We start from the raw sequence: 27,962 nt of genomic DNA on the forward strand, positions 1-27,962 counted from the left end.
TCACCTCAAGGTCACGGTGACCTTGACCATTGACCTACTGATCTCAAAATCAATAGGAGTCATCTACTAGTCATGAACAACTATGAAGTTCCTGGGTACAAGCTTTCTTTAGTTATTGAGCAGAAACCATTTTTAAGCTTAAGGTCACTGCCAACATAACATTTTTTACCTGAAGGTAACCTTGACCTTTGACCTTTTGATCTCAAAATCAATAGGAGTCATCTAATAGTCATGAACAACTAGCATACCAAGTATGAAGTTCCTGGACCCAAAGGATCTTTAGTTATTGAGTGGAAACCGTTTCTTCACCTCAAGGTCACGTTGACCCTGATCTTTGACCTAGTGACCCCAAATTCAATAGGGGTCATCTACTAGTCATGACCAACTAGCATACCAAGTATGAAGTTCCTGGGTCTAAGAGTTCTATAGTTATTGGGCGGAAACGAAGTGTGACATACTGACTGACTGACTGACAGACTGATGGACTGACTGACGGACAGGGCAAAAACAATATGTCTCCCCATGAATGGGGGAGACATAAAGATATTACACGCAAATGATTTTTACATGGAAGGTCACCACGACCTTGACTATTGACCTTGTTACCCCCAAAACAATTGGGATCATCTAGACATCATGACCAACCTCACTTCAAAGTTTGGTGAACCTAGATCAAAGCATTCTCCTGATATTGCACGAAAATATTTTTTTACATTAGAGGTCACAGCGACGTTGACCTTTGACCTTGTGACCCCCCAAAATATAGGAGTTTTCTAAACCTCATGATCAACCTCCCTACCAAGTTTGGTGAACCTAGGTCAAACCATTCTCAAGATATTGAGCGGAAATGTTTTTTACATTGGGGGTCGCCGCGACCTTGACCTTTGACCTAGTGACCCCAAAAACAATAGGGATCTTCTACACCTCATGACCAACCTCCCTACCAAGTTTGGTGAACCTAGGTCAAACCGTTCTCAAGATTTTGAGCAGAAATGTTTTTTATATTGGGGGTCGCCGCGACCTTGACCTTTGACCTAGTGACCTCAAAAACAATAGGGATCCTCTACACCTCACGACCAACCTCCCTACCAAGTTTGGTGATCCTAGGTCATGCGGTTTTCCAGTTATCGATCGGAAACGAAGTGTGACGTACGGACGGACTGACGGACTACCGGACTGACGGACAGGGCAAAAACAATATGTCTCCCCCAGAGAGGGGGAGACATAATAAAATCCTTTTATTTTTCACCGATTTTACTTCGCGTTGCTATCCCTAGTTAATATGGATATTCGACATACAGACAAAATGACCACCAAATACATAAACTAAATGTAAAACCATTCTCAACAAACTTATTTTATACAAACATGTGAACACTGCATGTAATTGAACATCCCGCATATTAAGTTTCTGATAAAAATTGAACGCGATTTCATTCTTTAAATCTTTTAAAAAAAATCTATGCAATGTGATAAGGACTGGTTGTAGAACAGTTCAGTATCTCCTGGTCTTGTGAAGACGTTGCACAGTAGAGAAGACTTGGGAATCAAAGTCACACAACCGCCTCTTCTCCGCAGATCTCCGGAATGGACGCGCCTCCTGCAACAAGGTGTATAACATTGTGAGATACCAGGCTATTAGTGCATGAAGAAATAGAGTACAATGAATTTTAATTTCGTAAATTGTAATGTATGCATTTATCTTTTATTTCATGTTACTGGCACTTCTGCTTGCTTCTGTAACAGCTTCACTAGACATCCAAGTTGTCAGAGCTATAGTATGTGGACAAATAGTTACCAGTCTGCACCAGTGAATAGCATTTATATTCATGTTTTTTCCCTATAGATTGGGAAAATGACCGTCAGAATTTGGATTCTTTCCTTTCGTTGCTCACAAGCTCAGATTTGTTTGTAAGTAATTGTATAAGTGGAACATAATTAAATACTATTTTTAACCAATAATTTGTGGGCTTTTCTAAATTTTTTACAGAAATAAAGTTGATTTTCAAGAAGAACTTTTTTAATTAAAAAACATACTTTTAGTCGTTGAGGACCTAACCTAGCAGCTGTGATAAAAGTGGCAGAAATAACCCAATCTGATTTACAGAACCCACTTTTATTTTGCTCTATTACAACTTTTAACACATTGAATTTTTTCCCTCTATCATACCCATCTTTATCTACAATGACTAACAAGCTAGTAACTTGCCTGTGACATTCTGCTGTAGGCCATGTTTACTTGCTGAACGCAGTCTTCTGCAGCATACAGCTCAGTCTGCTTGGAGGGGCCAAGAATGTCAGCAAATTCTCCATTCCCTTGACAGTTAGTTATATCTGTAAATAAAATAGAGATATCACTGAAGGTGATTAATGCCCTGAATGCCGTCCTGAAAGGTAGTGAAATATTTAGAAATCTCACCTAAAAATAACAATGTTGTAGTTAGATTTATGATTCATGTACACGACCCTTCCTCTCATTGTGCTTTACCACTGTAGGCAGTTAAATTAATACCCATCTGCTAGATTTTCATGTTTTGCTCCAGTGGAGAAAAAAGTAACAAAGGGCAATAACTCTGTAATTGGCTAAAGTATAGTTATGGTATTTGTTCACTGCACTTCCTCTCTTTGTGCATAACCATTGTATAAAATTGTAATTAATTACATTCCGTATTTTTCAAGTAATGCTCTGGAGAAGAAAAAAACACAAAGGGCAATAACTCTGTAATTAACTGAATTAGTTATAGTTCCTGAACACTGCACTTTATCCTCTTTTGCTTTACCATTGTAGGAAGCTGAATTTAATATGATCCAGAAGTTTTCAAATAACTGTCTAAACAAACTTTTGACAACACAAACACAACATAGGGCAATAACTACATTATTTGCTAAAGTAGAGATTAACTACGGCTTTTGTACAACAGTCTGAATTGGGCTTTTGGATGAACAAACCCGAATTCCTATACTATTGCTTGACATCAAATTTTTGAACAAGCCATGCTCTACAAAAGTCCGAATTTGAGCAAGCCCAGAAGACATTTTACAAGTGCAGGGCATGCAGGCTTGTGCTCATTTTAACCACAATGCACTTCCTTTCTCTGTGCTTTATCATTGTATGAAGTTTTATAAAATTCCAAGTAGTTTTCCAAAAATCAAGTAGTTTTCAAGTTATGCTCTGGACAAGAAAAAGTAAGTAAGAGTTAAAACTCTTTAATTAGCTAAAATTGAGTTATAGTTCCTGTACACTGCACTTCCTCTCAATATGTTCTATCATTGTATGAAATTTGATTCAATTTCATCCAATAGTTTTCAAGTTATGCTCTGGACCACACTGGGCGACTTCAATAATTCAAACTTTGTTTGCCGGAGGTATAAATATAATGTTAAATATGACATTTTCAACCCAGTTGAACACGTTCAAGTTCCTTTCCATATGACATCTCTTTTTAGTACCTGATGGTGTTATAGCAAAATAGAAAACTTATTTAATAATTATCTAACATCAGCTTTCAAGCCCAGTATATTGAGCTGCTGCTTCTGAAGATGGCAATTATAAACAAGATATGTGGAACCTGACTAAAGTTATTCAGTTTTAACTGCGTTTTTTCTATTTTTAGTAACAGTGATCTTGACCCTATGGACCCCAAACGCAATCCCATGAAAGGCATCCATAAACTCTTCCTTTATACCAAGTTTGGTCAAGAAATGTGGACCCTAACTAAAGTTATTCAGTTTCAACCGTTTTTCTATGTTCAGTAACAGTGACCTTGATCTTGACCCAAGGGACCCCAAATACAATCCCATGAAAGGTATCTATAAACTCTTACTATAGACCAAGTTTGGTCAAGATATGTCAACCCTAACTAAAGTTGTTCAGTCTCAACCGTTTTTCTATTTTTAGTCACAGTGACCTTGACCTTTGGGACCCCAAACGCAATCCCATGAAAGGCATCCATAAACTCTTCTTATAGACCAAATTTGGTCAAGATATGTCAACCCTTACTTAAGTTATTCAGTTGTGACCATTTTTCTATTTTTAGTAACAGTGACCTTGACCTTGAACCTAGGGACCACAAACGCAATCCCATGAAAGGCATCCATAAACTCTTCCTATAGATCAAATTTGGTCAATATATGTCAACCCAAACTAAAAGTTATTCAGTTTTAACCGTTTTTCTATTTTTAGTCACAGTGACCTTGACCTTGACCCTAAACGCAATCCCATGAAAGGTATACATAAACTCTTCCTATAAACCAAGTTTGGTCAAGATATGTCAACCCTGACTAAAGATATTCAGTCTCAACCGTTTTTCTATTTTTAGTAACAGTGACCTTGACCCTAGGGACCCCAAAGGCAATCCCATGAAAGGTTTCCATAAACTCTTCCTATAGACCAAGTTTGGTCAAGATATGTCAATCCTTACTGAAATTATTTAGTTTCATAGGTGAGTTTGACGCCGCCCGGCCGCAATTTTTAACACATATATATTGTAGGTATGTTTAACATGAAACGTACCTTTGTTACCTTGTTCTCTGGTGTCAGTGGCCCGAACCTTCCTTCTGATGAATATTTCTGTTACAGACATAGATGGTGATGACTCACAACTGCTGTCCTCAGACTGGGGATAGAAATAGTGGTATTTAAATTGTGTTCATAGTATTTACAGATCTATATATAATAGATTTCATCATAAGCATGGTTTCTTGTAAATCATCTGTGATAACCAAGGTCATAATAACAAATTCAATTTCTCATGCAATGCTAAGATTTCTTCTCCTTAAATTACAACACTTAGTTTATTCCAGCTATCTTGTAGGATCAATTGTTATACATACTTGCAGCCCTGAAAACATTTTATACTCACTTACTGCAGGCAGCAGCATCTTAAAAAGCATCTTAAAAATCAGTAGAAAAAGAATTTGAAGTCGAAAATAATGGTATAAATTCTGCCATAGAAAACAACTTACACTTGTTTCAGTTGCTGCCAACCACTTAGACTGTGAATTCCTAGAAAAGAAAATGGACATTTTAATAATGATAGTCAATTTTTTATATTCTCTTAACTTTGGTCAATAGTGAGAACCAAAAAGGGGCTATAAAAGAAAAATTCACATGATAAAAATTAGATTTTATCTTAATGCCTTGAAGTGAGCTAAAGATGACCTTTCTCCATATGTCTTCAAAGCCATAATTTCCCGAGGTCTTTGAGGAAGTGGTGAATTTTCATCATGGAATTCATAGAGATTCTCCTTAGAAGAATGTGGCAAAATTGAAGAAGTTGAGTTGTCTTCATTCCTTTCAACACTTTGGTATGCAGTTTTAGCACTCCTCTCAAGATTACCGGCAGAATTTGAAGCTGTTGACTCATTTTCTCCTTCAATCTCATATTCCTTGTGGCTGGCAGTTTTGACCTTTTTACTTTTTCTTCCTCTTTTTTTACCTTTTCTTCCATTCTGAGTTTTCTGACTATGTTTTTTTCCATTGATTTCAACATTTTTAACATTATCATGGGAAGAATGGTCATTCCGTTGACTCTGTTCAATAACAGAATTATCCTTTTGAAAGCTAACTGCTTGATTAGTAACATGAGTTGTTTGGAGGGGAGTATCTGAAGTTGCTCTACTTCTAAGTTGGCGCCCACTTTGAGGCCACTGTGCCTGAACAAAAGGCTGGACATTAATTGATTCTCCAACAGGCCCTGTGGCGTGGGTGGCAGGCCTTGAGACAACCACTGGGTTGACCACCAGGCTAGGCTGCCTCTGAGGTAGAACAGTTGCCACAGGGGAGGGGTTGGCTCTCCCAAACAGCGTCCTGCTATTCCATGTACCCTGAGGTGGCCTGGGTGATAGAAATCCAGAATGCTTCTGAAGCACTTTAACTTGCCTTTGTCCAGTAATTTGGTTCGCGCCATCCTTTTCATTGAAGTCATAAATATTACATAGTGGATAATGGTTGCTGTCAGGCATGCTTGAAGTGCTTAGCCTCTTTTTCCTCTCAGCTTCTTCACTAGCTTTCCTCTGATTCTCCATGCCAGTTTCTAGTCTTCTGATTTCTGCCTGGTGCCTGTCATGAAGGTCATTCAGCTGATCTTGGATCTTCTTAGGGACATACACGCTGTTTTCCCAGGGCTTCTGTTCAAGTGTAGAAGCAGTTTTCTTCATATCTTCCAGAAATAATGTTGCCTTCTCAGAGATATCTTCCTGACCAACCTTCATGACTTCTAGTTTCTTTTCAATGCCCTTCTGCAGGTCCTTCTGGTGTTTGCTGTACATATCCTGTAAAAGAAATGTGCTATCCATGAATTATGTTTTAACAAAGTAAATCCTTCTTTACTTTACACTCTGGTATGTAAATGTTCTAATAAAAGGTTAGAAACAACAATAAAGCCATATTGAAGGCCACAAATGAAGGTGCATGATGCCCATTTCTTCCTCTTACCTGGCTTTGTCTTAGAAGCTGTTTGGCCTGCTCTGAAGTCTGTGTTTTGATGCATTTTTCAATGTCTCTTTGCTGTGACTTGAAAATTTCCCTCAGAACTGCTGACTGTTTGCCATGATCAATGGAACTTGTTGACAGTTCCTGCATACCCTCAGATATCCCTAAGAGTAACAACAGAAACTAGAATAATTTTAATAAAGGTGGCAATTTCCTGTGTTATTTAGGAAACCTAATTCAGTAAATTTGCCTAATCAACCAGTCTGGTCTGGTAAATTTTGAGATGATCACTGTGGTATTATCTTTGCCAATTCTACAATGGGCTTAAATGCCATGTATTTCACCCCTCGCTCTTGCAGGACAAAGCTATAGCCCAGACACGACCATCTGTACTGTATGTGCATATATCAGGGGTTCTTACAACTGAAAGTTGTCAATCCTAAAAAATAGTCTGGGTTCTGTATGAGTATGAGGAATTCATGCCCAAATCCGGGTAAAAAGGCTTTAATTGACCCCTTTTGAAATTGTTCCCAAAGTCATTTTTAATTTTAAGGGTCTTTTATGAAAATGTCCCAGCAAATAAAATCTATACAACTGTACAACAGTCGGCTACTAACAGCTCTTGAACTTTACATATATATAGCATTCCATTATGATTGACCTCTAAAGAGACCTTGACCTACAACTTAGTGACACGGTTCTAGCGCACAACACATCAACTTGGTGCTAATCACATGTAACATGATATATGAAAATCCCTCAGTGCAAAAGTCACAGCCATAACCACCAGCTAACATTATCATGGGAAGAATGCAGCATTCCATTACATGTTACCTCTTTATGTGACCTTCACCTTCATGTTAGGGATATGGGTCAACAGCTACCAGCCAGAACATGACAAATATGTATGGAAGGAAGGATGGACGGACAAACAAACAGACTGTTCAATTTCACAGACTGTGTGATTTTATTATTCTAAATTTAAGGGTATAAAAAGGAGTTTTCTGGCATTAAAGTGATATAAAGAAAGTCCATTTTATAGTAAAATAAGTGAACAAGTCCAATTGTGGTTTTAGAGAAATTTGCTGGTGTTACCTTTATGTACATGCTGCTCAATGTCCCTAGCCTGTTTCTGCTGGAGGGACTGAACCTGGCCTCGGAAGAATGTCTCCAGGTCTCTCTTCTGTCGCTCAAAGTCATCATGCAACATTACAAGCTCATCAAGCACTCTGTGAGAAGTTAAACAAAGAAAATCAATTACATGAAACAATATTTTAGCTTCAATGGTGAAGTAACTGCTTGCCTTTGTTGGTATTTGAACTATGCAACATAGAGATACAAAGGATTATTTCTATTAAAACTGAGACACTGACAGAAAATATGATTTAAAAACTTGCAAGATGATATATTTGGCCTAACTTTTTAGGGAGATGATGTGTAATCCACCCAGACAACTTTGTCCTTAGAGCACTTACCCTGTAAGTGAGGAGTCCCGTTGAGGTTTAAATCCCAGTCTTGATAAATATTCTTTTCTTTTAAAATCAGTAATGGAAAAAAGGGTTGGGTGGGTTTTAGTAGGTTGACACCCTTAACCCAATAACATATTTTATGGATTTTCTATAAAAGTATGAGGCTTTTTTATCAAACCTACCGTTTCTCAAGGTCCTGTGTCTGTCTCTGTGATGTGTACTTCATCTCGCTAAAGTGTTTGCTATTCTCCTCCTTGCCAGCTCTTTGATTGGCTCCCAAGTCACGGGCCAGTTTCACCTGTTCCTGACCACACTCCAACACATGCTACATGAAACCATAAGAACATAAAAGTTATTTCATTTTCCAGGAGAAAGAAGTTTATCATAATTTTTTTTAAAAAGTGGAAGTTATAATTTCAGTTAAATACTCCTTCATTACAAGATTCTCGTTTTAGGTTTCAGTATAATGTTATTATATTGTTTGAAAATTGGGAGCGAAGAATGAACATTGTTTAAAGTGAAATTCAAATTTTAAAATCAATACATACACATGTATAACAAACATAAATTTTGAATGATAAACCTTTAATGACTTAAGAAGTTTAATTACTGATAACAAGATTGTAACCGTGTATTCAATAGCACAAATACAAAATAACTGGTGGGTCCTAAAATATTTACAGTGATCATCTATCTTCTCATAAGGTAGAAAAACCATGTTTTCTGCACCTTTCTTTCCAAATAATCACGGTATCCTTTGTAAGATCCATTGTTTTCGATATTTGTTCATCGTTTTTGGTAAACTAAAACAATTGTATTAATTGTGGTACATTTTTTTTGGGAGTAAGAAGGCATCTTTATGAGAGCTCTAGCAGTTACAGAGTAATACATAAACATATAAGAAGTTTGTGTCAGCATCCATGAGCACCCTAGGGCCAAAGCATATAGTTACCTGCACTTTTTGTTCAAGGGTGTGTTGTTGTTCAAGGAAAAAAGACTTGAATGATTCAAGAAGGGAAGAGACGCTTTCTATATTTTTGGTATCTGTCTGCTTTCTCTCATTCAGCAACTCCTTAATTTTATCATCTCGCTGAAATATTTCATGAAATCAGTCTCACTAGTTACTTTTACATAGCTTGATTATGAATTGGCTATTAGTTATTTGCTTATCTTGTCTGTTTTCTGGTAGTCTGTTGTCCTTTTTTGAGAGCCTCTGGTGGAGCTTGAACGCCTAACCTTATGAGTGAAAGGTGAACACCTAAATCACTATACCACTAACGCTTAACATAGATAATTATTATCCCGAAGAAACTTTAATAAATCAATTCAATCATATACAAAATGTAAGAGACTGTGATAGACACATATCATTTCAAGAAAGTTGTGAAGCATCATTAAGTTTGAAAATTTTACATACTTCATTTATTTTACTTTCTTTATTTTTATCAAAGTGTCGGAAGGGAGTCAGTAGTCATTCAAAAACTCAAATCAAGAATTATTCAAATAACCTTTCTCAGTTCCCTGTTGAGATCTGATATTGTGTGTGATTGATCTTCCTTTTCTCTGACTGCCCTTAGAATTTTAGAACTTGACTCTTCTAGACTTTCGGCCACTAGGTAAAACAAAAAGCACACCTGTGAGCACAATCATGAACATATCTTCATTAAAACACAAGACTCAAATAAATCTAGGATTATCTATCATGAATATTTCTCTATCCTAGTCATATCCAACAGTGTTTTGTAACATATTAATAAATATAATAATAAATTTAGTTTCAGAGTGTTTTTAGACCAATTTTGAGTTGAAATTCATCTAAATGCTAAAACATTACTTTTTCTCCAAAAATGAGAGTAAAATTCCAAATGTAATGGTTTTTAAAACAACTTGGACACTGAACCATTTTTGTATGAAAGAGTATGATTGGACACTAAACCTTTTTTGTATAAAAGAGTATGGTGTATCCTTAAAGAAACACACTTTATAAAATTCTTTATCATTTCTCTCTCCTTTTTTAAAGCATTCCCATTCCTGAAATTAAACATAAAAACACACTGATTTTTTGTGTGTTGTATGGTTCAACATACCTTAATAATTAATTGTATGCTAATCATGAACACTTTATATTAATAAAGATGGCACATATGAAGATGGCAGAAAGGCCTTAGCAAGCAAGAAGCTGCCTACCATTAAATACCCAGGCATGGAAGAAGCTGTTTATCAAAAACCTTCCTTCAAAGATGTCATGCGTTATTCTGTGTCTCGCCTTGTTTTGGCCTTACTACTGTAAACCAGAGAGTAGTCATGAGTGTCTTAAGGGTACTGACTGACACTAGGGTATTCTACAAAGTAAATGTGAGTTTCACCACTTACACGTCTTTATAGAAGTCTTCAGTGATTCCCCCATGTTCTCCTCCACAGATCTCATGGAATCAAGGTTATGTCGCACCTGCAATAGAAAACTTTCAAATGCTCAAAATACATAATACATTTTTTGTTTCCTAATATCAAAGTCCATGCTTGAGCTGACAATATATACATAAACCTATACAGGTCTTGGCAAAATTAAAATTGTGTGCATACAACATTGATACCCCCACATATTACTTTGAAATGCCTGATTATCTGTGAAAGTTTTAAGCAAAACCTTCAAAGATGCAAAAGGTGTCAGACACACAACATTTTTTCAATATATTCTACTTACAATAGTAAAGTTTATAAAGGGTCATTATTCACATCCAAACAGAAACTGCCTCCTTAACAGTTATCTGCACATGAATGACGTTGCCATATGTGAACATTCAAAGTAAATCAATCTAATGGTTAAGAGAAATTCAACCTGGAAAGTTTCAGGAATGACAGACAGGCGGACAAGTCCTAAAATCTGTATGACTTCCGAAAATTGTCTGTTCTTGGGGCATAAAAATAAATAAAGTTTCTATATACCTCATCTGAGCACTCCTTTACCATGGAAACAATACTGTTGAGCATGTCTCTGAAAGAAATTAGTTTTGAAATATTGATATAAATATGACTTTATAATAAGTAACAATAATGATGTGTAACCAATTGACACAGCACTATTAACACATTAGATCATATCAATTTCTGGACAACAGCTGGCAGTTAGATCAATGTCAATTTTATCAAACAGTTACCTTTCATCCCTTTCCCTAGACCTGGTCTTCTGTGCATTGAGCTGTTCCTGGAAGTTAGAGCTTCTTGTTTCCAACGTGTGTTTGCCTGGTCCAGACATTTGGCCAGAGACCATTTTACCTGGCCCTGTGGGCATCTTAGACTGACCACGAAACAAAGATGGCTTGGACATGTACTTCTCATACTGTGGTCGCCTACCCTGGGACTGATATAAAAACAATAAAGCAAAACGAAGGCAAATTTGTATGAAATATTGTGAATTTTTAATTCTGGTATTTTAACATGTTTAGCTTTACAGATAAACATAATTATTTTATATTGTCTTAAACTCGCACAAATAGTTCAAATTTGAGTAAATCCCTTTTTCATAGATCTAAACACATTCAGTTTTAATTCTAGAGTAGAATATGAGTTTTGACAGAAGTTTTGATCATCCTTATAAACCAAACATTACTGCAGAATGAAAACAAAATAGCTAGTGAATAAATCAAATTAAAAATTCTAACCGATTTATTACCTGAGAGTTTGATTTAAGTGAGAAATCCTCTTGTTGTGAAAAGAAATCTTGTGAGTTGCTTTGAGAATTGGACATCTCAAACTGAGTAAACTGTGCATTCTGGAGCTGAGAAAAATCATTCTGGGAGGAAGCATCTGGTTGTGGACCACTGGAAATATTTCAAAATTATTCTATTGTTTAAGGACAGATATTTTTGGCAACAAAATGTCTTAGAAAGAAACAAATATAATTGTGTATAACATTTTATAATTATGTATATAAAATGCATTAAACTCAAAATGAAATCCTCAATTTTATTGGCATGTCCATACAACTAAACATTGAATAATCCCTTCTTGCCTCATGGCTTTACTTTCTAAATTACTGAGCTTTATGAAATATATTTTGCAATAACTCTAATTGCATTGTATTGCAGGACCTCAAGGCCTGTAATGTTGTTATGACCATTTATATTGACTGATAGCACTGCATAAATAAACCACATACCTATAAATATGTATGAATAAATCATATATATATAGAAAATAGTTATTTGTTACAAATTTACCTTATCAATTGAGTTTTGTTTATAAATGTGAAGCATGCATTGAATGCTGGAAAGAGACTTTAAGTAAATAGTTACATGATAATTTTGAATAAAAAATATTGAATAAAAAACAAATTTTGTTTTTCTATAATTGGGCACTTTTAAATACATATAGCCCGTAATTAACATAACAGGGTTTCCCATGCCGGTACAAATAAAAGGAGAATTTCGAGCTATTGAAATTCATGTTACAGTCCAATAACTCTATTGTTTCCTAAGTAACATGTGTATATTACAACGGTTTAATTTTGTTTGTACCGGAGGATTAGGTCGGGAAAAACCAAAAAAGTTATAATTCCGGGCTACAACTATTGACACCCCAAAAAGTGTTTTCTCACCTTTTGGGTTTGGTGTTCCTGTACAGTCATCATGCTGAACATAATTATATATGTTTAGTTACCACTGCGACACTTTATTTATTAAGTGTCTGTTTAGTGTGGATTTTTTCCCCTAATTTCTTAAAAAATAAAATAAATGAGTAAACATAATAAAATTTGACAATGTTATATTTAGAATTATCCACATTAGTGATATACTCTGATATACCGGTACATGTAGGTCGTTTTGGTACAGAATCCTGGTTCTCCAAATTATGCCTATACTTACGTACATGTAGTCATACCCATTGTTTTCAGATGTTATCGGAAACAGAATATTTCTGTGGGGCAGCAGGCCTTATCCATTTCAAGATTAATACACTGTCAAGTATCCATGATTACACCTGGTGAGTTGATTACTGACGAGATGCACTGATCTTTGATTAAGATTTAATATTACAGAGCTACAACTTATTGAAGCCGCAACAGCTATGGTCACGACACGTATGCTTAAAATGGTTTAACATTCCCCCCCCCCCTACAGGTCCAGGAATAGCAGGGACTTTGGCTTGCAGTCCAGCCAAACCCCGGTAAAATCCCCACCCTGCTGAGACCAACCCATTCCCAGCTAATTTGACAAAACCACCACATTCACCCGGCACTGCAGGGCCACCTGAAAGGTAAAAACTAAGCCCATGGGGGGGCAATTAACTGGTGCAAGAGAAAGGTATTGGCTAAAATAACTTTTAACAATGCATTGTTAAATTTTCTGGCGTTTAGGGAACAAATTAAATATCCAAATTATGTTAAAAAAAGTTCCCTACTGTATCATATATACTGCATTATTGTGGCTATTCTCTCGAGCACATCTTAGTTAGTTATAACTAAGGATGCTCAATTGTTGTTCTTTTGGGTGAAATATTCTCTTAAAATCAACATACCATCTTTTTGTTAGCAGTTCTCTTGATGATATTTGATTTGTAAACATTTTAGGCTTAAATAAAGTTTGCAGACGAAACTTGAAAAAGCAAGACAAACTTGATCAACGCAATGTAACACTGGCACGGACGGTTTCAGAATTTTATTCGTCATAGGAGTTGGGCTCTAAGCCTATCGGTAAAAGTTTTAACGGATCAATTCATGGTATTGTTTATAACAAACTTGAAGCATTTTGCGTTTTTTTTTTTACAAATATCAAATTGGAAGAAGTAATCGGTTAAAAAATTACTGACTGGTTAACTGCTTTTCAAATCTAACCATTTTTTTTATATAAAATTGTGGTAAACCAGTCGATATCAATTAACTATCAGGTGCTTTCTATTGATTGGTTGATTTCGATAGCTACGGTAAACAAATGACAAATGATGGATAATTTTACATAGATACTAAACATTTGCGATAGAAATGATGCTGGAATCGTCCAATTTGTATTTATTTTAACGCTTTAGAAATATTCTCTGACAATGGCAGCAGCCGAAATCCAAGGAAGTTGGGTAAGAAATGCCAGATGTAAATTGATCTAACTTGTTTATACTTACAGGTTTTCGGACAGTAAATATTTCGGATATAATTTGTGTATTAAAACATACATCCCAGAGCTTTTCTGTGTTTGTGAGTTAAACATATGTCGGAAATGGCCATTTATGTCTAAGTTGGTTAGAGCTCTGTGCTAGTGTTTCAGGGGTTGTGTGTTTGAGCCCCACACCCGGTGCACTTTTCCTGCAAGGTTTACTTTACTGGTGGTAGCGGTAATTGGCAGAAGTGCCACCCTAGACCTAAAAAGGTTAATTGAGGGAGGAGTGTAGTTTGTGTGGGCTAAAACCAGCCGCACGATTAGCTTAGTTGGTTAGGGCCCAGTGCTAGTGTTCCGACGGTTGTGGGTTTGAGCCCCACACATGGTGCACTTTTCCTCCAAGGTTTACTTGACTGATGGCAGTGGTAAACGGCAGAATTGCCTCCGTAGACTTAAAAAGGTTAATTGAGGGAGGAGTGTAGTTTGTGTGGGCTAGAACCAGCCGCCTGTTTAGCTTTGTTGTTCAGGGCTCCATGCTATTGTTCTGGCGGTCGTGGGTTCGAGTCCCACACCAGATACACTTTTCCTCAAAGGTTTACTTTAATATCGGCTGGTCTATTTTACTTTTACAAAGCAACAAAATGAGTTACAAATACAATTTACACCGTCACTAACATTGGTTAGAGAAACTCTGGCTCTTTAATGTGCACCAGTATTAAACACTGTCAAACACTACCCTGTTTAATTTCCCACTTAAATGATGGTTGTTTTGTTGAGTGAAGAGGCGTGGGAAATGAACCTTGAAACCCTTGAATGGCAATCTTGAGTGTCTTACCATTAAACCACGGATCTGCTGCAGACACCTCTTAATCCAGAGTGATCACTTGACCATCGACACCATAACACATAAATTTGTACCCTTTTTTAAAGTTTTCTGAGTCAAAATATTTTACCTAAAAGTTATATATATTAGTTGAATGATAATTTCACCCTTTTATATGAGTAAATTTTAAAATTAGTTGATGGGAAGTTTTTTTAATACACGTTCACTCTTACCGAAAATATTTTTGTTTGTCACTTTCATGGTTAACACTTATCCATTTTTGATAGTTTAAAAAATATTAATGTTAAATCTAAAGACAGGCAGATATACATATAACACCATTTTGAATGCCAATTAAAATCTTGTTATTCTTGAACCAATATTTTATTATTTGAAACTGAATATAATCAAGGGGTGAACATCTCCCCCCCATATCATGGTAATGATTGGTCTGATTATGTTCAAACTTCAGACAGAATGTTAACCTTCATGAAATGTCACCCCATTTTAAAAATGGGTTACAGGAGATTGCTAGGACAATTCTTTGGAAAAATCTTGGGAACATACTTGAGGCAATATATGTTCATATATTTATGAAACATCATCAGAATCTTTTCCTTGGTAGTTTGGAACTTTGTCACATGAGGTCAGAAACTAGCTCACTACATGCACAAAATCGTGTCCATTATTAAATATTGGTATTGACTGGTCAGACTTTACTATGCAGCTGTATTGCGTGTCTCTGTTTGAATTATATATATTTTACCAACACTTGATTCTCATTCCATCCACTTTGCCTTTTTAGGCAAGAGATATCCTATTCAGGCGAGAGATATCCTATTCAGGCGGGAGACATCAATTCAACAAATTTGCTTGTTTTCATAGATATTCTTCATGCTTAGTTGTAAAAATGTACTGAGAAATCCATTGTGTTGTTACGGTAACAATGATGAAGACAGTTGTTTTAGTACATACATGTGACCTTTTTCACTTTATTTTCAGTACCCTTCAGGGTATTATGGCCACTTTAGAAGCAAATCACGGGCAGACTTTGTGTGTGAATACAGACAACTAGCTCGTCCTGTACCTCCCAAAAAGTTTATAGCACGCTCAACGGTAAGGAGGCTCTTACACAACTATTCACAAGTTCTTACTTTAAGTTCAAGGTAAAAATTAATGTTTGGAAAGTTGCTTGAATAATGTTCTTATTATTATTTAATTTTCACATTTTGGTACATCAGATAAGATGTTTGTTTTTATTTCAAGAAAAAAGCTGACTCAAGACATATTGAGTTTGTTATATGTCATAATGTGTATTCTGTATTTTTGAAGCAGTGGCCATTACTGGACTTGTTTCATAATCACATTTTTAAGCCTGAAAAATAATCTGAAAGCTTTATAATACAGCTGTGTACTAGACAGTGACAAAAAAAGTAGGAGCCCATCTTGTCTGTAGCTTTCTTTATGGAAGAGATTAAAAAAATATCAGTCTGGTTTGGAGGAAAAAATGTGCATGTTTTAGATGTTTAATTTAAAAAGATTGTGTTTAAATAATTTAACTGCTGTAAGTTTTCTTCCACTTACAACTGCTATAATTGCAAATGTGTTTGATTTGTTAAGTGGCATTATAAAGTGCTTGAGTATTGACTACAGTGTTCAATAATGTAAATATAGATTTATGAAATGTATTTATCTTTCAACATGATCACGCTATTAGTGCCAACTTTCTCTTTCATTATAAAACATTTCAATGACAATACCTTTAAGTTATACACACATTTTATCGTATTTGATTGCTAAGTTTATATTTTCATATTGGTTTGGCTCGGGACTATTTACACAAAAACTATAATTTTATTATTGTTGTTACGTTTGAAGTCTAATATTTATTTTATGTGGCTGCTGATTATGTTTTTCATAGCCTTTTTGTTAATAAATTATGGTAATATTTAGTATCAGGTTAATAATAGATTTTAGACACTATTAAATAGATAAGATCATCTTGCTTTAATGTAAAAAAAACCTGACTCCCTGTTTGGTTCAACGCCCATTGTTTGAAAGCAGCAATATGAAATGTTTGTTTCGTTTAAATGTTGGATATTTCAAACTTTCATTAAGGTGGTAGTTTTCACGAATGTCTCCTACATGTCTACAGTGGAATTGCTATACTAATTCATCCATTGAGAACTGATAACATTGTCAGATCCATTTTAATCTGTGTATTTGGTTGTAATAGAAATCTCTCAAGTTTTAGCATTGCTACCACAATTTTCACTTACCTAGGGTACATGAAAAATAACATGAAATAGTTTGCAAACTTGTTGTATTTATAAACCAAAAATCCAATTAATGTTTCACATTTTATGATGATAATTTATAAAAACACTCACAAAAAATCCAAAACATTCATCAATGAAAATATGTTGCTATATAATTAATATAGCAAGTGATTTCTAGTAATCCCCCTTATACAGCTAAAAGTGTTTTGGCTGCAATTTTAATTGGTGAATTGGATTTAATTTAATCATTTATTATTTTATTTATTTTTTTACATTGATTATTATACTATTGCATATCAAAAAGTGTTATTTAAGTATATAATATCATTTAATGGTAAAACAGCGTCTACAACATAAGTAACATAAATTACCATACTTAATAATTTTTACATCAAGATCATTATACAAAACCGATTGAGTTTATTTTGGAAATACAAAACTTGGTAAAACAAAACTATATGGTCATAATTAAGCATGATATTCAATAGAAGTACTTTAAAATCAAAATGATTACTTGTGTGGTCCATACTCAAATTGCTACAAAATGTTCCAAATATTCAAAAAGGTTACCATGGTTTATCATTTTAAGGTTTATTTAGTATATGTGTTCAACACTTTTTTTATTTATTCATTCTTTTCATTAAATGTTCTTTTGTAGCCATGGTTACACTATTGAAATGTAGTATTTCACGTTCAAATGTCTGAGTTTGGGTTTTAACCAGGTTTTTAAAAGGGCAGGGTGCTGCAGAAAAGGGACATTGTACTAAGGGAAAAAAGGGCAGGGTGCTGCAGAAAAGGGACATTGTACTAAGGGAAAAAAGGGCAGGGTGCTGCAGAAAGGGACATTGTACTAAAGGAAAAAAGGGCAGGGTGCTGCAGAAAAGGGACATTGTACTAAGGGAAAAAAGGGCAGGGTGCTGCAGAAAAGGGACATTGTACTAAGGGAAAAAAGGGCAGGGTACTGCAGAAAAGGGACATTGTACTAAGGGAAAAAAGGGCAGGGTGCTGCAGAAAAGGGACATTGTGCTAAGGGAAAAAAGGGCAGGGTGCTGCAGAAAAGGGACATTGTACTAAGGGAAAAAAGGGCAGGGTGCTGAAGAAAAGGGACATTGTACTAAGGGAAAAAAGGGGACATTGTATCAGGCTATGAAGAACTTAAGCATTATAAATATGACAAAAAAGGTTAGAAATGGTGTTAAATTATAAAGTAAAACAAATGCATGTATTTATATTCATAGAATAAGTTTTAATCAAAACTAATGAGACATATCTGATTATCTCATTTATTTCCATGAAGGCAGATGCGGGCACCTGCTGCTTTCTATGAGGACAGTAGGGCGCTATATTCAGTTTGATTTTTAGCTCAACTATTCGAAGAATAAGGAGAGCTATACTACTCACCCAAGCGTCAGCGTCACCCCTTGGTTAAGGTTTTGCATGCAAGCACACATAGGTTAATATCTCAGCAACTACTTGAGGTATTGCATTGAGACTTGATACAATGGTACTCAACTATCCAACCTACTTAATTAACCAAGTAAGATAACTCTAGTTTGCATTTAATGCAAATAATAGGCCTTTATTATTTGACTTAGAAATTCTGGTTAAGGTTTTGCGTGCAAGCACACATGGGTTAATATCTCAGCAACTGCTTGAGGTATTGCATTGAGAATTGATACAATGGTACTCAACCATCTAACCTACTTATTTTACCAAGTTAGATAACTCTAGTTTGCATTTAATGCAAATAATAGCCCTTTATTATTCGACTCAGAAATTCTGGTTAAGGTTTTGCTAGCACACATAGGTTAATATCACAGCAACTACTGGATGAATTGCATTGAGACTTTATAAAATGGTACTCAACCATCCAGTCTACTTAAATAACCAAGTAAGATAACTCTAATTTGCATTAAATTCAAATAATGACCCCTTTTTTATTCAACATAGAAATTCTGGTTAAGGTTTTGCCTGTAACCACTTTTAAGTCAATGCTTCAGCAAATACATCATGTATTGCATTAAAACTTTACATACAGGCTCCCAACCATTTAAACTTCTTATTTAATCAAGTAAAATAACTCTATCTTTCATATTCAATAATTTTTGCTCCTTTATTATGCGACTTAGAAATTCTGGTTAAGGTCTTGCATGTTAGCACACATAGGATAATATCTCAGCAACTACTTGATGTATTGCATTGAGACTTTATACAATGGTATTCAACCACCCAATCTAATTGAATAACCAAGTTAGATAACTGTGTTTTGCAAATAATGGCCCTTTATTATTACACTTAAAAGTTCTCGTTTAAATATTGCATATAACCACATTTATGTTAATATCTCAGCACATCATGTATTGCATTGAAATCTAATCTAACAGTGATCCATGCATGTTTCGCCAAAATTTAATCCTTACACTGAAAAGCGGCGGAATAGTCGAGCGCGCTGTCTCTGTGACAGCTGTTGTTTTTTTAAATGTAAATTGTGATCAATTGATTTGGATAAACTACTTGAAAGTTTTTATTTGTGTTGCAATTGTGTGGCTGCACATCAGCTTGGCTCTAGCTACACCCCAGTTATACACACTAAACAATCATAATAATAAAATACAGTAATAATTGTATTTTAGCTCAGATTAAAACAAAATTTAAGTAAGACAGCTTCGCTATAGCATCTTCAATCATGATTTTTTACATGGTTTTGTTTCTAATAAAACCGTCATGTGTTGCGGTTGCTAATTTTAAGATGCATTATAATCACAAAATAGGATGATAGAACAGTTAATTGCATTACAACTGTAGAAATATGTTTGATTGCACCTGCACAATGCAAATTACTGTCATCATTAATATTAAATCCCAGTAAAATTTCATTCATCAATGAAGTTGATTTGTTTTATATCTTAAAAAAAAATTAAAAAATGTTATATATGTCAAAATTCCCCTTTAACATAACTGTTGAGTTGTAAGGCACACAACAGGAATTGGAAAACATGTAAAATTCCTTTTTTAAATCAAGATTAATTGAATTTTGTTTGTACTTGGTTGCAATTGACATATAATACAAGTTCACCAGCAAAACTTTAAATTTGATTTTGTGGGCAAGTATTTTGCCGACTTTGTACGCTTTCTCTCAGTTGTCATCACATATAGTTGTTTGATTTACTGCTCTTGTCAGATGCCTGTATCTTGTTTATTTGGTCATTTGTCTTCAAGTCAACACATTTTTTCTCACAAATTCATGTACAACATAAAAATATTAAGGCATTAAGTGATATTTTTTAGACAATGCAATGTAGAGACTCAAATTAAAGAAAAAATTGTAATCGAAATATAAGATGTTAACATTTTGCCATATTTAAAATATGTTCAAAATGTACATCAGTAATCAAAACTGACAACTAAGAAAATATTTTTATTAAATTAAATCCATGTTGAATGAGTTAATAAGATTAGTTAATACAAACAGTTTGCTTTATCTTGTTTTGGTAACAGTGGCCTGCTTAAGTATGTTGACAATTCTCTTTGATTTATGCAGAGCCTTCAGGCTGGGCATCAACATTTATAAATTTTTCATGAGGGTCGCAATAAACATTTCTTTAAAGGCTGCCACTTTATAGCACACATGTTTTATAGTCGATGAGAAGATTTGATCAAGACGCTTCGTGACTGTGCAGTAGTTTTAAAAAGTTGACAAACACTTATCGTAATTTCATTTAAAACGTGCAAATTATTGATCATTGATACTTTCCTTTAGATAAAGTTTAATGATCAATATTGTATCCTGTTTACATACTGGTATGCCTTCTATTATAATATTACCACTTGAAGATCTGGGATATCCTTTTCTATACAGGGATTTGGACCTCCTCCTACTGTATTGGTTTTAAGCATTTTACCGATTCAGATGTCTTACAAATATAATATTTACACTTTGTATACAGTCATTTTTAAGGTCTTATATAAGGCCGTATGTAAACTATCTTTTCTCTGTTTTTTCTAAATACTGTGCTATTCAAACTCAATAGAACCTGGACAAGATAGACCCTGGCATTTTATCACTTATTTTTTAGAGACATTTAAGTGGAGCTGACAAAAAATGTCACTTTTAATTTTTTTTTTTTTTTTAAGCATTTTAATTGTAGAGTATGACTTCTACAACTGCTGATAAATTGAATAGACTTCCAATTAAAGCAGACATTTAAAACTTATTCCATGAAAACAACTTATCTCTGCCTGGTCCCCTAGTCATGTGTTGTCATGCCTTCCTGTCTCCTATCTTGCAGCAGCCGACCCGGCGCCATGTGTTCTCTCACCATGACAACCGCCAGGCATTCCTCAACGACGCACTCATCTTTCAACAGGTACATGAACATGCTTTCAACATGCTGCTACTCTCTTATATAAGTTCCTAAGATCTAGTAGATTGTAATCATACATATTTGTTATATTATAAGAGTCTTCCAAAGGAGACAAACTAAACCTATCCTTTATTGCAATTAAGCATTTTCTGTAACATAATTTTATTGAGGAATAGAGACTTTTAAAGAGCTAGTGTAGTGAATAATATTGTTTTGTATTGAAAAAAATTTGTATAGGAAATACAATATGTATCAATCTTTAACCCATTAAGGTCAATTCAATGTTCATAAGCTCAGCATTGGAACTGTTTTTATACAGAAAACAACAACAACAGTTTTTAAAATAGATCTAGACAGCATAAGATATTCAATTTTGATTATTTATATTTTGCTGTGTTTCAACAGGTTAATTTAATTTATTCCTTAAGCCATGTTATTCTTCTGTTCATTTAGGGCTTGGGCCGGCGGAGAGTTCCTAACAGCACATATCAGTTCAAAAATGACTTCATGGCATGGATGCCAGAACGAGAATACATAGAAAAAACTCAGAGACCACTTTCATCGACATACAAACAAGACTTTATGCCAGGCCAGAGTAAGCAGCAGATGTTTATTACTAGACCGAAGACCTCATTCGAAGGAGTGCCAACCACTTCATACCGGTATTCTCATGGCCCTGGTGCTCCAAACAAGTCCACCATAGATGCTATGAACAATGAGGCTCTCAAGCTCAGTTTACTAAACAGAAAAGACAGAGCAATGTCAGTCAACAAAGGTCGGGAGTCAGTGGCATCCTGCCTAACATGGGTTTCTGCTAAAGCAAAACCAGCCCCGGTTCAATCTGACTCTGGTTCTGTCCGACCTAATGTCCCCCTGGCTACCCAGACAACTGAGTTTGAGCCGCACCCACCTGCGGCCCCTAAACCCCAGATGAGTCAGGAGGCGTGGCCTGTCCCCCAGGGCCCCTCTTCCCCGCAGCAACAGCAAGCCCCACCAACCATGGCACCACCACCACCTACAACTGTAGCTGCTTCGGAATGATTCACTTTTGGAGAATATGTTGTTTTTGTAATGTAACGATTTAATGTAGTTGTATAACAGGCATATTCACTTAGCCATGTATTTGTCATAGAAACAGAAGTCTTTTTCTATATGACATGAGTTCTTTATCTTTACTCACTATTTCCTACGTTATATTTTCTCTAGCCAAAATAGATCTTGAAAGGAGACTTTACTGCCACATGATAGTGTTGCATTTATCAGACTGCTTATTATAAGTTGTTCACAATTTTACATTACCCTTAAATGGTTTATTAACTTCAGCAGGAACTTAAATAAATCTCATTATACAAAATACATATCATAATGCAAACATTACATACTTCCTTTTGAATTTTGTTTTGCACCTGATGAAGCTCAGTTGCATGATAAATGCAAATATCTGCACAGCAGCAACCTTAAATATTTCATTTTGGGTTTTTATTTGAAATGATATCTTAATTATTCCTTTGGAAATCTGTACGATATATATTATCATTGAAAAAATATATCATGATTGAAAAGCATATTAAATTTCATTTCCAGTATATTGGATCATGAATATTTGGATATCCTTATTCAGTCTCAAGTTTTACATCATAATTTATGTGAAGTATAAACTCATTAAAATTGTACATTGCTTTTGCAAGTTTTAGAGTATATCTTTTTTTTCTATGGGAACAACAAATCTAATGTTTTGCCAAAATATAAAGGTTAAACATGAGATATGCTAAGTCTGCAATCAAGTTAATTTCACTACAAAAAGATGGAACTAGTTTTACCTTTTTATTGAGTATAAAACATAACATCGATTTTAGTACGACCGCTAATGTACTTACAAGGTTTTGTCGTACTGGGGATGGATGTAGATAAATCATAGGGGGTTAGTGGAACTCCGAGTGCATAATTATATAGTCTTCAAGTTAATATTCCAGAGCAGGAATGTAGATCTGATTTGTTATTTTTATATTATTTTTTTTAACACATTTAGAAAGCAAATACATACACGTATATATTCATTGATGTCATATTTTACATTATGTTGTATATAATACATTTATCACGTTTGTAAGGACCCATGTTTGCACAAGAGTAGATAACATACTGTACATCAGGTAGTGCAATCACTCCGTCATTTTTGTTATGAATTTTAACATTAGATTAATCTTTAAAAAAGCTATAAGTATATTTGCTTTTAATTACCAGTATAAACAGAAAGGAATTGTAGGCATAGTAAGAGTTTGTATCTAATGAACCCCTCACAGTATTACTATGCATAATGTTAAAGTCTGTGATGAAATTAAAGGTGATATGATTATTAGAAAAGTATTTTTATAAATTATTAGTATTAAACTGATATAGAGAGCTTTTAAAACCCCAGTACTTTTGCTAGATACTATATTACATAATTCTTACTTTTATTTGACCTTTGAGATGTGTTAGACATTAAAAAATATATATATTTAATGTTTGTTAATATTTATAGTACCTGATATAAGACAGTATAAGAAATGTTTATTTTTGTTATCTATGTGTGTTGGTTACACCCCTTTTACCTTCTGTTACATGAATGTTTAGTTATGGTTATAATCACTTACGGTATTAATAAATTTAGAGTACTATCTGCCTTTTATATATCTTATTAAAGTGGAGTATAATATAAGTAGTTTGAAAATTCAAGATAAAAATGGGCAGATTATTTCGAAATTTGTTAAAGTTGACACTGTTGATGAAGTCATCTTTGTTAACTTTAAAGGTTGAAAGTAACTTGAAACTGAATTGAATTAAATGTATATGATTGGCTGATATATTTAGATATAACAATCAAAATTGAATCAGCCCCAATTTCTCGAAACTTCTTAAGCTGAACAGATAAAAGTCGCTTATTTCAATTAGCCAAAATACATACTAATAATGGATTTTGATAAATGAAAAATGGTTTCCTCTAATTAGCATACAGATATTTCTTATATAATTTATAAAAACTCTTAAAGAAGTAAATATAACGCATACTTTAGAACAACAAAAATAGTCAGTTTAGCTTAATCCTGTTATAAGGGACTTAAGAAGTTTCGAGAAATTGGGGCACATTTTGAAAGATCACAAGTGTTTCCGTTAAATTTCTAGGATAGGATTTAAAAGTTCACAACAAGGATGTGAACTACATGTACACAAACTTTAACAAAGTACTGAACACTTGGCCCATTGTCTATCAAGATCTAGGAGTGACTTATTTAAAAAGGATGTGCATATAGAAATTTAGTTATCAATTAGGCTGATACTAAAACAGAAGATATTTGTTGAAATTAAGTGTAAGATCGAAATTTATTCACTGATTGGTTTCATATTTTCACTGCTGTGAACATATTTATTTCGGAGGGGACTATGGTCTGAAAATAGGAATGCCTGGCTATTGCCATGGTGAGGAAAATATGCAATGAAACGCATGTCAATGTCTGTATCTTCGTCTTCGCAGTCAGTAGGAACATGGTCTTTAGGGGTCTTGCTGGCTGACACAGAAAGTTAATACTGGCGGTACTCCTCTGGAATGATTTTTCTTCCACAAACGTCTTTTGACTATGTTATTCAGAACCGATATTGGACGTATGGACTTGGAGCACATCTTTATTAGACGTTGGCCACATTTGGTGTCTTCCCAATGTTCTTAATGAATCACGAATGGTTTTGTCTCAATTGTAACTCCTTCACGTGGGTGCAGTTAACGCGCTGGCCAGTTATGAAAATCTTGATATTTTTTGTAGTACTTCTTCGTTAAGTCCTTGAAGTCATTAACGTGATTGTATTTTATGTGCACAGTTATTAATTGAATTTCCTTCTGTGCTAATGCAATGAGTGTACACCGCTGTGATGGGACGTAGACAGGCGTTATTTCATTCGCTGTTGATATAGATGCATGGACACTTCGTCTGTGAATGTCCTTATACCGAGAACTTGTGACTTATTAATTTCAGTTGTGGTATTTTTGACATTGTGTACAGGTGGTACAAGAAACGAACGTGTTTCTTTTCTGATCGCATGAATCTGAATAGAACACCATTTTGTTAATGTCTGTTGTATGACATACTGACATTGGGCCGATTGTTCTGAACTTTGAACAAATTAACAACGTTGTTTCAGCTGTACTAGTTTTATATAAATATATGAGCACATCAACAAATAGTTCCTGTTTAAAAGTTAACGATTTCGTTAATCACGTTACACAAACTTCTGAACTCTCGGCCAAGTGTGTTAATTGAGACATTTTGAGGCCCTCTTTTGCACTGGGGTTTGTCCCACTCGTGATAAAACTTGTTGATCGCATCACGTTGTAGCAACATAATGTCTTTGAGTAAAATAATTCCGAGACCCAGTAAAACGAGTGGTTGGAACAGATTGCATATCAAATGTGGCGGCATAAATACACGTGTTGATTAGGGCTCTCTTTCAATCATTGCTCTTTATGATAAGCGTCGTTCCTTGCGTTGTTGTTGCTGCTGCACATATTCTTTAACGTTTCATACAAGGTTCCCATTGTTTTAGCTCGACTATTCGAATAATAAGAAGAGTTAGATACTACTCACCCAAGCGTCGGCGTCTGCGTCGGCGTCACCCCTTGGTTAAGGTTTTGCGTGCAAGCACACATAGGTAAATACCTCAGCAACTACTTGAGGTATTGTATTGAGACTTTATACAATGGTACTCAACCATCCAACCTACTTAATTAACCAAGTTAGATAACTTTAGTTTGCATTTAATGCCAATAATAGGCCTTTATTATTTGACATAGAAATTCTGGTTAAGGTTTTGCGTGCAGGCACACATGGGTTAATATCTCAGCAACTAATTGCGGTATTGCATTGAGACTTGATACAATGGTACTCAACCATCCAACCTACTTAATTAACCAAGTTAGATAACTATAGTTTGCATTTAATGCAAATAATAGGCTTTCATTATTTGACTTAGAAATTCTGTTTAAGGTTTTGCGTGCAAGCACACATAGGTTCATATCTCAGTAACTACTTGAGGTATTGCATTGAGACTTGATACACTGGTACTCAACCATCTAACCTACTTAATTGACCAAGTTAGATAACTCTAGTTTGCATTTAATGCAAAATAATTGCCCTTTATCATTCGACTTAGAAATTTTGGTTAAGGTTTTGCGTGCAAGCACACATAGGTAAATATCTCAGCAACTACTTGAGGTATTGCATTGAGACTTGATACAATGGTACTCAACCACAATAATTGCCCTTTATTATTAGGCTTAGAAATTCTGGTTAAGGTTTTGCATGTAACCACTTTTAAGTCTATACGTCAGCGAATACATCAAGTATTGCATTGAGACTTGATACACTGGTACTCAACCATCCAACCTACTTAATTAACCAAGTAAGATAACTTTATATGCAGGCTCCCAACCATTTAACCTTCTTATTTAATCAAGTAAAATAACTATATCTTTCATATTATATAATTTTTGCCCCTTTATTATGCGACTTAGAAATTCTGGTTAAGGTCTTGCATGTTAGCACACATAGGATAATATCTCAGCAACTACTTGATGTATTGCATTGAGACTTTATACAATGGTATTCAACCACCCAACCTAATTGAATAACCAAGTTAGTTAAATGTATTTTGCAAATAATGGCCCTTTATTATTACAATTAAAAATTCTGGTTAAAATTTTGCGTGTAACCACATTTATGTTAATATCTCAGCACATCATGTATTGCATTGAAATCTAATCTATCAGTGATCCATGCATCAATTCTCATACTGAAAAGCGGCGGAATAGTCGAGCGCGCTATCTCTGTGACAGCTCTTGTTTTTTATCTTGGTATTCCATTCTGAGGATTCCATTCTGAGGAATCGGGGCGTGATGAATTAAGATGTATAGGCCGATTTCTATCTGAGCTCGGGGCATGCTCCATTAATGTTAACAATTGGATTGATGGAGGTTCATTTTGTCTTATAATTATTGACGTTATTTAAAAGAACACCAATTCCCGTACACTCAACTTCAGAAGAATAAATTCATATATCTTGAATGTTAAAGTATTCGATTACTCGGAAAGAATATGTAGCCCGTGGCATACATGGCATATAGCAAGCTATGCCCTTGGCCGAATGAATCAATGTGTTTCTTCACAAAATTAACCTTTTCGGTGCATATTTTCTGTCTACCTCGTATATACATGTTACCGTATTCCCATTGTTGTGTTTTCTTCCATCTATTGTAATCACTTGTTCTCCTTCTTATATCCAATGTTTACAGACGCGTTTAGTGTTATCCTGCACAAGTTGAAACGTTTGAGAAATTGACCTCTTCCTCTTTCCTTTCCTAGTCGGTATATCTCTTTTTATCGCCTCACAAATGTACTGCCATTGACGCGCATTACTACTCAAATTATAGTATTACCTTAGTACTTCTTGCCGTTGCTGGTTATTGCATTTCGCG

At 34.8% G+C, this 27,962-nt stretch overlaps 2 protein-coding genes across 2 annotated transcripts; one reads left to right on the plus strand and one right to left on the minus strand.

Moving 5' to 3' along the window:
• Positions 1-286: 286 nt before the first annotated feature.
• LOC128216847 (uncharacterized) lies at positions 287-27,955 on the minus strand. The gene is made up of 15 exons (XM_052923532.1): positions 27,924-27,955; positions 11,576-11,723; positions 11,061-11,263; positions 10,849-10,897; positions 10,276-10,351; positions 9,411-9,514; positions 8,855-8,992; positions 8,085-8,227; positions 7,529-7,662; positions 6,437-6,597; positions 5,162-6,273; positions 4,966-5,005; positions 4,514-4,616; positions 2,210-2,334; positions 287-1,600 (listed from the first exon to the last, which is right to left on the minus strand). The coding sequence occupies exons 2-15, from the start codon at positions 11,648-11,650 to the stop codon at positions 1,496-1,498; spliced, it is 2,568 nt and encodes an 855-aa protein (XP_052779492.1). The 5' UTR covers positions 11,651-11,723; positions 27,924-27,955; the 3' UTR covers positions 287-1,495.
• LOC128216849 (uncharacterized) lies at positions 13,810-24,117 on the plus strand. Its single transcript, XM_052923534.1, has 4 exons — positions 13,810-13,971; positions 15,817-15,930; positions 21,383-21,460; positions 21,911-24,117. Exons 1-4 carry the CDS (start codon positions 13,942-13,944, stop codon positions 22,496-22,498), a joined length of 810 nt encoding a protein of 269 aa, XP_052779494.1. The 5' UTR covers positions 13,810-13,941; the 3' UTR covers positions 22,499-24,117.
• Positions 27,956-27,962: the final 7 nt, after the last annotated feature.

The sequence above is a fragment of the Mya arenaria genome, chromosome 14 (assembly GCF_026914265.1).
Source record: "Mya arenaria isolate MELC-2E11 chromosome 14, ASM2691426v1".
NCBI lineage: Eukaryota > Metazoa > Mollusca > Bivalvia > Myida > Myidae > Mya > Mya arenaria.